Consider the following 15,000-nt stretch of genomic DNA (forward strand, 5'->3'; position numbering starts at 1 on the left):
GATTAAATTTTGTCTTTGCACAAGATTCAGCGCTATGTAAATACTAATCATCATCATTATTATTCGGGGGTAATACCAGATTAACTCCACACGAACACGTGTAGGATGTATTTGGACTAGGCCAAAATAAATCACAGGGAGTCATATTTGGGCAGGGCAGTCCTTATGGCCCCGGAAATCATTGCCTTGAAGCCTTTTGCGGACATTGAATGGAGCCATTCTAATCTTGCCCCAAAACGACTCCCTCGTGGTTTGTCAAGATATTCCAATGGAAATAGAGTTAATGAGGGACGAAGAGTGCATTGAGATAAAAATGGCCTTAGCCGAAAATAGCTGCAGTGGAGCTTGGTGTGTGTGTTGGGGGGGGGGGGGAGGAAGGATAGCCCGATACCAGTGAAGTAAACACGAAACCCGTGGAGTCATTTTCAGGCGCTACACCTGCACACCCACGTGTCACAATATTTTATCTACATGTGGTTAATTAACAGAGGAACTTGAGGAGCGGGCGGCGAGACATTGAAAAGATACCCATCAGTCCACACCAGCTTTTTCTCGGGGTTTTCTTTTCTTTTCTTTGTTCTTTCTTTTCTTTTTTCATGTCCACATTCCAGTCGTGCGTCGTCTGTTCATTTCTTGTGGGAACAGATATCTCCCGTTGTGTCCGTGCATGCAGTTAGGGAACGGCCCTCATGGATGGTACTAACCTGACGCACATTAACCGCAATGAGCACGCACACGTGCACGCGCGCAAAGAAAGACAGAGACAGAGGAGACAGAGACAGAGAGAGACAGAGAAAGACACAAAGAGAGAGAGAGAACGACCGTGTTTGGATTCCAACACTCCCAACGACTAATGGAATCCAACACTCCCAACGAAGAATGGATTCCAACACTCCCAACGACTAATGGAATCCAACACTCCCAACGAATAGTGGATTCCAACACTCCCAACGAAGAATGGATTCCAACACTCCCAACGAATAGTGGATTCCAACACTCCCAACGACTAATGGATTCCAACACTCCCAACGAATAGTGGATTCCAACACTCCCAACGACTAATGGATTCCAACACTCCCAACGAATAGTGGATTCCAACACTCCCAACGAAGAATGGATTCCAACACTCCCAACGACTAATGGATTCCAACACTCCCAACGAATAGTGGATTCCAACACTCCCAACGAATAGTGGATTCCAACACTCCCAACGACTAACCAGGAACAGTTGGCGGAAACGCTGTTTGGCTGTCACATTTGTCAGGGTTTGCTTTGTTTTGCTTTGTTTGTTCTGACCTGGTTTGGTTTTGTTTCCCGTTCGTGTCTTTGTTTATTTGTTCACCCTCCGGGGGGCACTGGGGGCACGGGGGGAGGGGGTGTAGGGGAGAGGGATTTATTAAATCAATAGGCATCCAAAAATAATGTAGCGGCCAGTCCCGGCGGTTGACGTCTGGAGGCCATACTTTGTGCTAGGTTCATTTCATTGAAATTGCCATCATTGGTCCTGAAATGAAAGGGGGGGGGGGGGGGGGACAAGAAAAAAAAAAAAAAAAAAAAAACAAGAAAAAGAAGGAAGCATGTGCGTGGCAGTGAACCGCGTGCAATCCCCTGTCATCGCGCGTGAGCTCGGACATCAGAGAAACATGCATGCACGCGCGAGCGAGCGCGCGCGCACACACACACACACACACACACACACACACACACACACACACACACACACGCGCGCGCGCGCGCACGCACGCACAGGCAATAAATGCCGTTGACACACACTCGCGACACCAAGAGAGAAAAAGAGACAGACAGACAGAGCGGTAGATGGGAGACAACGAAAAAGCGCTTGGAAACTGTGATGATGCCATTCATCATGTCACACCATTCATCATTCATCATGTCACGCCATTCATCATGTCACACCATTCATGTCATACCGTTCATCATTCATCATGTCACACCATTCATCCGTCATACCATTCATCATGTCAATACCATTCATCATTCATCATGTCATACCATTCATCATGTCACACCATTCATCATGTCACACCATTCATCATTCATCATGTCACACCATTCATCATTCATCATGTCACACCATTCATCATGTCATACCGTTCATCATTCATCATGTCACACCATTCATCATGTCACACCATTCATCATTCATCATGTCACACCATTCATCATGTCACACCATTCAGCATGTCACACCATTCATCATGTCACACCATTCATCATTCATCATGTCAGACCATTCATCATGTCAGACCATTCATCATGTCACACCGTTCATCTGTCACACCATTCATCATGTCACACCATTCATCATGTCACACCATTCATCATGTCACACCATTCATCATGTCACACCATTCATCATGTCATACCATTCATCATGTCATACCAATCGTTCATCATGTCACACCATTCATCATGTCACACCATTCATCATGTCACACCATTCATCATTCATCATGTCACACCATTCATCATGTCATACCATTCATCATTCATCATGTCACACCATTCATCAGTCACACCATTCATCAGTCATACCATTCATCATGTCACACCATTCATCATGTCACACCATCAAACCATTCATCATGTCATAACATTCATCATTCATCATGTCACACCATTCATCATGTCACACCATTCATCAGTCACACCATTCATCATGTCACACCATTCATCATGTCACACCATTCATCAGCAGGTAGTCCGCTCCTATCTGATTGCTTATTGTCCATCTTTTCTTGTCCTGGCTTCAGGTTTAAAAGTGTGTTGTGGAAGACGAGCAGAAAGGACACTCACGCCTACTGTTGCAGACACGTGCACACACACACACACACACACACACACACACACACACACACACACACACACACACACACACACACACACGAGAAAGGACAGAATAATGATAACTTGCAGGTCTAGAGCCGTTGTCTTGAAAAACCCCCACAAAAAACCCACCTTTGCCCAGAAGCTGGGAGAACTCGGGGACGGAGACAAGGGAGTGGAGAGATGATCAGTATTGATCCTTTCCAGAGAAACAAGTGCGCTCCATTAAATCTTCCCCTCATACACAAAGCAGTGTGTATGATCCCTGCTATCATTCGAGGTTGTGGCTGTGTGTGTGTGTGTGTGTGTGTGTGGTGTGTGTGTGTGTGTGGGTGGGAGGGGGGGTTCTTGCTGACGGCCAGTGCATGTAATGGAAGGATTGATAGAGTACAGCCTGTCACGTCTTCCTTTGAACATCATCATCATCGTCGTCGTCGTCGTCCTCTTTCTGAATCGCAAAGAGAAAAGAACATGTCTTGGATGTGTGGTCCTTCACTTCCTGTTCTGATGACAACCACAGCTGGTTGGATCACAACAAGTATTTATGTTAGTTTCCCTGGCCATTTCCAAGTGCGCTGTTTGCAAGCTGCACATGGAACCTCTGTGCTCCGTCTTATCCGAAAATTTGGATTCCACCACTCTTGACGAGTAAACCCCCCCCCCCCCAACAAGATGGCGGAAACGCTCGTTTGTTAGCTGTCAAACTTGTTTGGGTTTGCTTTGTTTTGTTTTGTAGGTGCTGACCTGGTTTTGATTTTGTTTTCCGTTCGTGTCTCTGTTTATTTGTTCATCCTCCGGGGGCAGGCGGCTTTACGGCTGGGGAGTAAGATTTATTGAATGAGTAGGAGTCCAACATAATGTAGTGGCCAATCCCAAAGTCCACGTGGCTTTAGTTTAGGAATATGGGGCAGCGTTTTCCACCTAACTGAATCTTGAGGACTGTCATCGGAGGGATACAACGACAGTCTTTACTCCAGCAAGGCCAGGATCCAATGATTTTTTTCCTATACAGAGGAGAAGACAGAAATAAAAGTGAAAATGATGGACTGGCAACATGCAGAGAATGGACTAGAAAACCATTTTGCGAAGCCTTGTGCTTGGGGTAAGTCTTGTTGGCAGATTCGTGAAGCGCTTTGTGCAATGAGGAAAGCGCTGATAAATGTACAGTTATTATTATTATTATTATTATCATCATCATCATCATCATCATCATCATCATCATTATGACGGACTGCCGTTAGCGGTACCTGTTGGTGAACTGCACTCTGGGTTGGCGGGACGCTCACAGTCTGGCTCTACGACTAAGCAGTTATTCTCTTTAGTAGGGGGCTCTGTAGGTGGTGCCCTAAGTACTTTAAATCAGAACAGACACAACTAAAAATCAGCGCGAAGTGACTCAACAGCTGTGCAGGATCTCCTCTGGTGTGAGGCCTCCTGGCGACCTAACATCGATGATTTCCTGTGGACTGCTGACGCCAACCCTGGGACAGTCGACTCCGGGTGTGGCTGTGTGTGGGGGTGTGGCTGTGTGTGGGGGTGTGGCTGTGTGTGGGGGTGTGGCTGTGTGTGGGGGTGTGGCTGTGTGTGGGGGTGTGGCTGTGTGTGGAGGTGTGGCTGTGTGTGGGGGTGTGGCTGTGTGTGGGGGTGTGGCTGTGTGGGGGTGTGTGGCTGTGTGTGGGGGTGTGGCTGTGTGTGGGGGTGTTTTTTTTTGGGGGGTGGCTGTGTGTGTGTGTGGGGGGGGGGGTGGCTGTGTGTGTGGGGGTTCGGGGGGTGGCTGTGTGGGGGTGTGGCTGTGTGGAGGTGTGGCTGTGTGGGGGAGGTGTGGCTGTGTGTGGGGGGTGTGGCTGTGTGTGGGGGTGTGGTTGTGTGTGGTGGGTGTGGCTGTGTGGGGGTGTGTGGCTGTGTGTGGGGGGTGTGGCTGTGTGTGGGGGTGTGGTTGTGTGTGGTGGGTGTGGCTGTGTGGGTGTGTGTGGCTGTGTGTGTGGGGTGTGGCTGTGTGTGGGGGTGTGGCTGTGTATGGGGGTGTGGCTGTGAGTGGAGTGTGTGGCTGGGGGGGGTGGGGGTGTGCCTGTGTGTGGGGGGTGTGGCTGTGTGTGGTGGGTGTGATATGTGTGTGGGGGTGTGTGTGGCTGTGTGGGGGTGTGGCTGTGTGTGTGTGGGGGGGGGTGGCTGTGTATGGGGGGTGTGGCTGTGTGGGGGTGTGGCTGTGTGTTGGGGTGTGGCTGTGTGTGGGGGGTGCGGCTGTGTGTGTGTGTGTGTGGGGGGGGGGGTGGCTGTGTGGGGGTGTGTGTGTGTGTGTGTGTGGAGTGCGGCTGTGTGTGTGTGTGTGAGGGGGGGGGTGGCTGTGTGGGGGTGTGGCTGTGTGTGGGAGGTGTGGCTGTGTGTGGGGGTGTGGCTGTGTGTGGGGGGCTGTGTGTGGGGGGTGTGGCTGTGTGTGGGGGTGTGGCTGTGTGTGGGGGGTGTGGCTGTGTGGGGGTGTGTGGCTGTGTGTGGGGGGTGTGGCTGTGTGTGGGGGTGTGGCTGTGTGTGGGGTGTGTGGCTGTGTGTGGGGGTGTGGCTGTGTGTGGGCGTGTGGCTGTGAGTGGGGTGTGTGGCTGGGGGTGGGGGGGGGGTGGCTGTGTGTGGGGTGTGTGGCTGTGTGTGGTGGGTGTGGCTGTGTGTGTGGGGGGGTGTGTGGCTGTGTGGGGGTGTGGCTGTGTGTGTGTGGGGGGGGTGGCTGTGTATGGGGGGTGTGGCTGTGTGGGGGTGTGGCTGTGTGTGGGGGTGTGGCTGTGTGTGGGGGGTGCGGCTGTGTGTGTGTGTGGGGGGGGGTGGCTGTGTGGGGGTGTGGCTGTGTGTGTGTGGGGGGGGGGGTGCGGCTGTGTGTGTGTGTGTGGGGGGGGTGTGGCTGTGTGGGGGTGTGGCTGTGTGGGGGTGTGGCTGTGTGTGGGGGGGGCCGGAGTGAGCGGCGTGGGCGTGATGCCACTGACACGGTGCAGAGGATGGGGCAGGAAAGAAATAATAGAAAATCGAATATGATCATAATAACAGCAATGATAAATGAATAATAGATAAATCAAGCAAGCAAGGAATGTGCAATGGCCAAGGCTTTAAAACACACAATCTACAGACCTGGAGACATCTGGCCAACAGTTCCACTCCTTCCCCAGCCCCATCACACCGCCAGCCCTCCTCCCCCCACCTCCCCCCTCCGCACCCCCACCTCCCCCCCGCCCCCACCCCCACAAGCCAACACTTACTTCTTTATTGGTCCGGAGCCCTGCTGTAAAGCAGCTGGGGAGTTCAGTTGATGCTGATCCGTCTGCACGCTGTAGCAACCCCATCAAAAGAGTTCAAGAGGGTGTTCAGAATTGTGTGTGACCCTGATTCTTAGCTTAGTGTGCGGCTGCAGTTTCAGATTCAAGGAGGCTTGAAAGTGTGTGGACCGGTCCATATACTCTAAACCACATCTTCTTATATATATATATATATATATATATATATATATATATATATATATATATATATATATATATATATATATATATATATATATATATATAAGAAACAGAAAGCAGTGCATAAACCGAATGTTCTTTACAGGCCTTGAAATCCTGCCCTGAGTTTGTATAAAACGTCAACATGAAATGAAATAAGTTGCAATGAACAATGTAATAATACGCGAGGAAGTGTATGCATTTAACCATAAAATGATGTGTGGTTTCAGGATGAGAAGAACCAGGTCCTTACCACCAATGTCTGGCTGGATCAGGTAACGGTGCCTTGTGTATCTGTCTGTCTGTCTGTCTGGCCGTCTGTCTGTCTCTGCGTTTGTCTGTACGCCTCACTGCCTCTGTGTGTATTTCGGGCAATATATGTCTGTGTGTCACTGTCCCTATCTGTTTCTCTGTGTGTATTTCTGTCTATCTGGTTGTGTGCCTGCCTGCTTGTCCGTTTGTCTTTATATCTGTTCATCTGCCTGTCTGCATCTCTCTCTCTCTCTCTCTCTCTCTCTCTCTCTCTCTCTCTCTCTCTCCTCTCTCTCTCTCTCTCTCTCTCTCACACACACACACACACACACACACACACACACACACAGAGGAGAAAGTACACATACATATACCCCTCTTGCTACAGCAAGATGTGTTCATACATAAATCTGTTGTCTCTTTCCCCCCATTCTCTCTCTCTCTCTGTCCCCCCTCCTACTCTCTCTGTCTCTGTCTCTTTCTCTCCGTCATTTTAATGAACGATGAAGCTTGCAAAATGTGACAGAAAATTGATCCGGTGTTAATCTGGTGGCAGTGCCCTCACAGCCTGAAAGCTGACGTTAATGTGGTGTGGGGAAATGAAGGCTTGTGGTTGTGATGGGACAATGCTACACTGGATAGCACGGCCCTTTGCGGTTGGCTGGGCGAAAAGGAACATGGTTTGATTTGATTTGAAGTATAGACATCATGCTGAGGCCTTAGTTTTGATTCCCTATCTGTTACAAACTTAACCTTAATGAATGCTGCCTGATAAATGTCGATGAAAACTTCAACGGAATAGGTCAGAGGTCTTGTGCAGGGGGAGCAGGGGGGGGGGGGGTATTTAGAAGAAGAAGAAAAAGAAGAAGAAGATGATGATGATGATGAAGCATGATGATGAAGAGGAGGAGGAGGAGGAAGAAGAAGAAGAAGAAGATGATGATGATTATGATGATGATGAGGAGGAGGAGGCGGAAGAAGAAGAAGAAGAAGATGATGATGATTATGATGATGAGGAGGAGGAGGAGGCGGAAGAAGAAGAAGAAGAAGATGATGATGATTATGATGATGAGGAGGAGGAGGAGGCGGAAGAAGAAGAAGAAGAAGATGATGATGATTATGATGATGATGAGGAGGAGGAGGCGGAAGAAGAAGAAGAAGAAGATGATGATGATTATGATGATGATGAGGAGGAGGAGGCGGAAGAAAAAGAAGAAGAAGAAGAAGAAGAAGAAGAAACAAAGAAACAAACCATGCGTGACAAATAATTTGTTGTAAGCCACTGACAGCAAAGGATGGAGAGATCAGAGAGAGGGGGGCGGGGGATTTCTTCAATACCAGGATCGGTCATTGTTTTATTCTGGCGTCAGCTTGTTGGGCCCTGTGGTAGAATCGGTAAGCGTTAGACATTGATCCAGTTGTGATTACCAATCACCAGAGTTTCTTCTGTTTTCTTTCCTATTTATCTAGTTATTTATTTATTTATGTTTTTTGTATGTGTGGGGTCTGGGGGTATGGGGGGTGGGGGTGGGGGCCTGAAACCTCTTTTTCCCCACAAATCTTTTCTTTTTATTCCCATTTTTTCCTCTCTCTCTCTCTTTGTGTCTCTTCTTCCTGTCTGTCTGTATCCCTCACCCTCTCTCTATCTCTCTCTCACCCCCCTCTCTCTCCTCCTCCTCCTCCTCCTCCCCTATCTCTGCCTGCTACCTATTTCTCTGTCTCTGTCTCTCTCTCTTTCAACTCTCTCTCTCTTTGTCTGTCTCTGTCTCTCTCTCTCTCTGTGTGTCTCTCTCTCTCTCACGGAGGCTGTGACACCCGACTCACTTTTGATGCTTTTGAACTATTCATCCTTCTCTTTAACCGATGGTATTGTTCTGTTGTCTGAAACAGCCATTTGTTTACAAGCCCTCTTTAACCGATGGTATTGTTCTGTTGTCTGAAACAGCCATTTCTTTACAAGCCCTCTTTAACAGATGGCATTGTTCTGTTGTCTGAAACAGCCATTTGTTTACAAGCCCTCTTTAACCGATGGTATTGTTTTGTTGTCTGAAACAGCCATTTGTTTACAAGCCCTCTTTAACCGATGGTATTGTTTTGTTGTCTGAAACAGCCATTTGTTTACAAGCCCTCTTTAACCGATGGTATTGTTTTGTTGTCTGAAACAGCCATTTGTTTACAAGCACTCTTTAACCGATGGTATTGTTTTGTTGTCTGAAACAGCCATTTGTTTACAAGCCCTCTTTAACCGATGGTATCGTTTTGTTGTCTGAAACAGCCATTTGTTTATAAGCACAGCTTGATAATACACATGCTGCATTACCTCTTCAATTGAAGGTAAGTATGAGCAAAAGTAACATTAGGTGGATACTTAGGTATGGGGGAGAGATGGATATACGATAGCGTTATAGCGTGGAGTGACGGCCTAGATGTATAGCGTCCGCCTAGGAAGCGAGAGAAATTGAGCGCGCTGGTTCAAATCACGGCTCAGCCGCCGATATTTTCCCCTACTCCACTAGACCTTGAGTGGTGGTCTGGACGCTAGTCATTCGGATGAGACGATAAACCGAGGTCCCGTGTGCAGCATGCACTTAGCGCACGTAAAAGAACCCAAGGCAACAAAAGGGTTGTTCCTGGCAAAATTGTGTAGAAAAATCCACTTCGATAGGAAAAACAAATGAAACTGCAGGCAGGAAAAAATACAAAAAATATGGGTTGCGCTGTAGTGTAGCGACGCGCTCTCCCTGGGGAGAGCAGCCCGAATTTCACACAGAGAAATCTGTTGTGATAAAAAGAAATACAAATACAAAATACACAATAATGCCTGAAGTTAATGTGTACAAATACCTGGGGATATTGTTCACAACGCGTTTAAGTTTTGTTACCACTCCCAAAGATCTTGCCAGCAGGGCACAAAATGCTTCATTGTGTATCTTGAAAAAACATATGATCATTTTACAACATTTCTTTGAAATTGTTTATGAAAGTATTTGAGTCACAAGTGCATACTGTTGTACATTATGGTTCAGAAATACGGGAGTTAAACAAAGCTGCTGTGAATTGCGAAAGCGTGCATTCATTTGCATTAAAGAACTTTCTGGGTGTGGGCATGTGTACACCTAATGATCTGACATACAGCGAAACCGATAGATATCCGATCTGTATAAACTCTGCTTTATTCGGAATTGACATCGATAGCTTCCCTTGCATTGCTTTCGTTTTAGCTGTGACAGCGTAAGCTTAGCAACAAATCTCATTGAAATGTCAAAGGATATTTAAGTCTTAGTGGAAATTCAAAACGATTTTCTGATGTTTTTTGTGCTTTTTTCAGGAAACACGGAGATGGTTTATTCGAAAGCCCGTCTTCTCAAATGTTGCATAGATTAGAAAACAATTAAGGAAAACAGCACGTATTCTTTGCATAGATTAGAAAGCAATTAAGGAAAACAGCACGTATTGTATGTTGGTGTTTTTATATCTTTATGATGATCTCAGTTTCAACCACCCCTCCCTTCTACTGCCTTGCTTGGTGTAAATTCCTGCCAAGGTCTTCGTTGTCGACAGATTGATGGGGTAATTGATGTCTGAGTGCGTGGTGGCAGTCTCCACACTGGAATAGACGCTTCGTTCAGTCTGGCTCCGCGACAAAACGATCGTTATCGTCAAGGTACTTCGTATATACTGTCCTGCGTCTTTTGATTCAGAACAGGCCCTACTGAGCATCAGCAGTGACGCAGCAGGAAATGTAGGGTCTCCTCTGGTGTGTGGCCTCCAAGAGACCTAATGTCAACAGCTCTCTGTGTGGCCAGGCCGGTGCTGACTGCGGCAGACGAATCCCTGTGTGTCGTGTGTATGGAAGACTTAGAAGGAGCCTGCAGGGAGCAATGCCTTTGAAATGGCGCAGATGATGGTGCATGAAACACTGAAGAAAAATAAACACAGAGAAGCAAGAACATAAAACACAAATCAAAACGTATTAGTTCTCGATCTTCTATCTCTATGGTGCAGATGATGGGGCATTAAAACAAACAGACAAACAGAAACAAACAGGCAAAACACAAATCACCACGCATTACTTCTCGATCTTCCCTATGATCCTGAAGCACAAAGAGGATTGGTCAGCTCGGTCAGATTCCATTTCCCTTGTCTGGTGCTGGTCTGCTCGGTCACATTCCATTTCCCATGCCTAGTGCTGGTCTGCTCGGTCACATTCCATTTCCCATGCCTAGTGCTGGTCTGCTCGGTCACATTCCATTTCCCATGCCTAGTACCGAGCAGATTCCATTTCCCATGCCTAGTGCTGGTCTGCCCGGTCACATTCCATTTCCCATGCCTAGTACCGAGCAGATTCCATTTCCCATGCCTAGTACCGAGCAGATTCCATTTCCCATGCCTAGTACCGAGCAGATTCCATTTCCCATGCCTAGTGCTGGTCTGCTCGGTCAGATTCCATTTCCCATGCCTACTGCTGGAGGCAGCTTCATTCCTCTGGCTTATCCCAGTCTGAGGGAACAAAATAAAACTTTTTGAAATGTCTAATCAAGCTCCCAGTGGGAGTTTTTTTTTTTCTTCTTTTTTTTCTGTCAAATCCGTAGTGAAATCAGAAGCAAATACTTGCTGATATCTTCCTCTGTGTCTGTCTCTTTATTTGTCTCTGTCTCTCTAACGCTTTTTCTGTCTGTCTGTCTGTCTGTCTGTCTGTCACAGTTTCTCTGTTTTTGTCTTTCTGTCTCTGTCTCTCTGTTTCAGCCCCTCCCCGCCACCTCTCTCTATCCACTGACCAATGCCTCCACTTCCACCCGCACTCTCTCTCTCTCTCTGTCTCTCTCTCTCTGTCTCTCTCTCTGTCTCTCTCTGTCTCTCTCTCTGTCTCTCTCTCTGTCTCTGTCTTTCTATTTTAGAGGGCCAGTTACAAATGTTTTGATCGACGAACACGACGCCCCTCTTATAACTGCTTACCGTATTCCCCTCTACTTCGTTCCGTGTGCCTTAGGATGTGGTCCACCTGATGTGTGTAGGTCCACCTGATGTGTGTAGGTCCACCTGATGTGTGTATGATCCACCTGATGTGTGTATGATCCACCTGATGTGTGTAGGTCCACCTGATGTGTGTATGATCCACCTGATGTGTGTATGGTCCACCTGATGTGTGTATGGTCCACCTGATGTGTATGATCCACCTGATGTGTGTAGGTCCACCTGATGTGTGTATGGTCCACCTGATGTGTGTATGATCCACCTGATGTGTATGATCCACCTGATGTGTGTATGATCCACCTGATGTGTGTAGGTCCACCTGATGTGTGTATAGTCCACCTGATGTGTGTATTGTACACCTGATGTGTGTATGGTCCACCTGATGTGTGTAGGTCCACCTGATGTGTGTATGATCCACCTGATGTGTGTATGGTCCACCACCTGATGTGTGTATGATCCACCTGATGTGTGTATGGTTCACCACCTGATGTGTGTATGGTCCACCTGATGTGTGTATGGTTCACCACCTGATGTGTGTATGATCCACCTGATGTGTGTATGGTCCACCACCTGATGTGTGTATTGTACTCGTGATGTGTGTATGGTCCACCTGATGTGTGTATGGTCCACCTGATGTGTGTATGGTCCACCTGATGTGTGTATGATCCACCTGATGTGTGTATGATCCACCTGATGTGTATGATCCACCTGATGTGTGTATGGTCCACCTGATGTGTGTATGATCCACCTGATGTGTGTATGGTTCACCACCTGATGTGTGTATGGTCCACCTGATCTGTGTATTGTTCACCTGATGTGTGTATGGTCCACCTGATATGTGTATGGTTCACCACCTGATGTGTGTATGATCCACCTGATGTGTGTATGATCCACCTGATGTGTGTATGGTCCACCTGATGTGTGTATGGTCCACCTGATGTGTGTATGATCCACCTGATGTGTGTATGGTTCACCACCTGATGTGTGTAGGTCCACCTGATGTGTGTATGGTCCACCTGATGTGTGTACAGTCCACCTGATGTGTGTATGGTCCGCCTGATGTGTGTATGATCCACCTGATGTGTGTATTGTCCACCTGATGTGTGTATGATCCACCTGATGTATGGTCAATGTATGTCAAAAGACTGCCGTGAATCAAATCGTATCAAGATGGATCCCCTAACCCAGAGGTATAACGATCATCACGAACAGAAGCTTCCCATCAATCAAGATGAAACAGCTCACTAACAGCTGACGAGTGCGGACAGGACGGTGGACGGTACACTACACCACACCAGCTGGACCAATGACTGACAGCAGCATAACACAACACGCCCGTCAGGCCCGTGTGCATGCATGTAGCATTATTTGCATATTTGGATTGTTCTGTTCGTGCATTCATGTGCATGAACACACACACACACACACACACACACACACACACACACACACACACACACACACACCACTGTCTCTGTCTCTGTCTCTCTCTGTCTGTCTCCCTCTCACTTTAACATAGACATCCCCAGATGATGGCAATGTGTCAATGGGTTTATGATGGGCTGGCGTTTCCCGTCTCCTGTGCCTGCCCTTTCCCACACCGTCTGACGTGCTGTTGCCTGCCCTTTCCCACACCGTGTGACGTGCTGTTGCCTGCCCTTTCCCACACCGTCTGACGTGCTGTTGCCTGCCCTTTCCCACACCGTCTGACGTGCTGTTGCCTGCCCTTTCCCACACCGTGTGACGTGCTGTTGCCTGCCCTTTCCCACACCGTGTGACGTGCTGTTGTCTACCCTTTCCCACACCGTCTGACGTGCTGTTGTCTGCCCTTTCCCACACCGTGTGACGTGCTGTTGCCTGCCCTTTCCCACACCGTCTGACGTGCTGTTGCCTGCCCTTTCCCACACCGTCTGACGTGCTGTTGCCTGCCCTTTCCCACACCGTCTGACGTGCTGTTGCCTGCCCTTTCCCACACCGTCTGACGTGCTGTTGCCTGCCCTTTCCCACACCGTGTGACGTGCTGTTGCCTGCCCTTTCCCACACCGTGTGACGTGCTGTTGCCTGCCCTTTCCCACACCGTGTGACGTGCTGTTGTCTGCCCTTTCCCACACCGTGTGACGTGCTGTTGTCTGCCCTTTCCCACACCGTGTGACGTGCTGTTGCCTGCCCTTTCCCACACCGTCTGACGTGCTGTTGCCTGCCCTTTCCCACACCGTCTGACGTGCTGTTGCCTGCCCTTTCCCACACCGTCTGACGTGCTGTTGCCTGCCCTTTCCCACACCGTGTGACGTGCTGTTGCCTACCCTTTCCCACACCGTGTGACGTGCTGTTGCCTGCCCTTTCCCACACCGTGTGACGTGCTGTTGTCTGCCCTTTCCCACACCGTCTGACGTGCTGTTGCCTGCCCTTTCCCACACCGTCTGACGTGCTGTTGCCTGCCCTTTCCCACACCGTGTGACGTGCTGTTGCCTGCCCTTTCCCACACCGTGTGACGTGCTGTTGCCTGCCCTTTCCCACACCGTGTGACGTGCTGTTGTCTGCCCTTTCCCACACCGTGTGACGTGCTGTGCGTGTTTCATCCTCACCTGAAGGTCTCCCACGTCCCTCCCCCCTCACTCCCCTCCTCCTTGCTGCTGAACACCATAATGACACACATTCACTTCACTGCTAGAAGTGTTCTCACACTCCTACCTATCTCCCCCACCACACATTATAATTATAATGATAATGATAATGATACTGGTATTTATATAACGCTGAATCTTGTGCAGAGACAAATCAATGCGCTTTCGCACCAGTCATTCACACGCATACATAACTCTAAAACTGGAGAAGCTGAAGACAAGGAAGAGGCAGGGAAGGGAGGCTATTTTGGGAAGAGGTGGGTTTTAAGACCAGACTTGAAAGAGCTGAGTACGGAGACCAGACGAAGCGAAAGAGGAAGTTCATTCCAATTGCAAGGTCCAGAGACAAAGAACGGCGGCCAACAGTCGAATGTTTAAATCTAGGTATGCGTAAACAAAGTGGATTCGAAGCCGATCGTAGAGAGCGAGATGGAGTGTAGAGGTGAAGGCAGCTACAGATATAGGAAGGGGCAGATTTGTGAATACATTTATAACATAGAGTGCTGATCTTGTACTTTATTCTGTGTGAGACACGGAGCCAGTGGAGATGTTGCAAAAGAGAAGTGATGTACTCAGGTAATTTCTTTCTGAGGACGAGTCAGGCAGCAAAGTTTTGTATGCGCTGAAGGGACTGAATGGACGAAGCAGGCAAACCAGACAATAGAGAGTTATGGTAGTCAAGGCGAGAGAGAATTAGAGAAACGACAAGTCTAAATGTTGCGTCAGTGGAAAGATATTTCCGGGCGGAACTGATGCGCCGCAATTGATAGTAGCAGGATTGACATGTCTGACTGATTTTCTGGGGGGCATGGACAGTGTGTTGTCAA

The 15,000-nt window shown here is 48.4% G+C and overlaps 1 protein-coding gene across 1 annotated transcript in view; it reads left to right on the forward strand.

Annotated features, from left to right (window-relative positions):
- Positions 1–15,000, forward strand: part of LOC143282554 (neuronal acetylcholine receptor subunit alpha-10-like) — a 335,088-nt gene that overhangs the window by 283,516 nt on the left and 36,572 nt on the right. The window contains exon 3 of the mRNA XM_076588240.1: positions 6,554–6,598. Coding sequence (XP_076444355.1) covers positions 6,554–6,598 — 45 coding nt within the window. The remainder of the gene's footprint in view (positions 1–6,553; positions 6,599–15,000) is intronic.

This window comes from Babylonia areolata, chromosome 5 (genome assembly GCF_041734735.1).
Source record: "Babylonia areolata isolate BAREFJ2019XMU chromosome 5, ASM4173473v1, whole genome shotgun sequence".
NCBI lineage: Eukaryota > Metazoa > Mollusca > Gastropoda > Neogastropoda > Buccinidae > Babylonia > Babylonia areolata.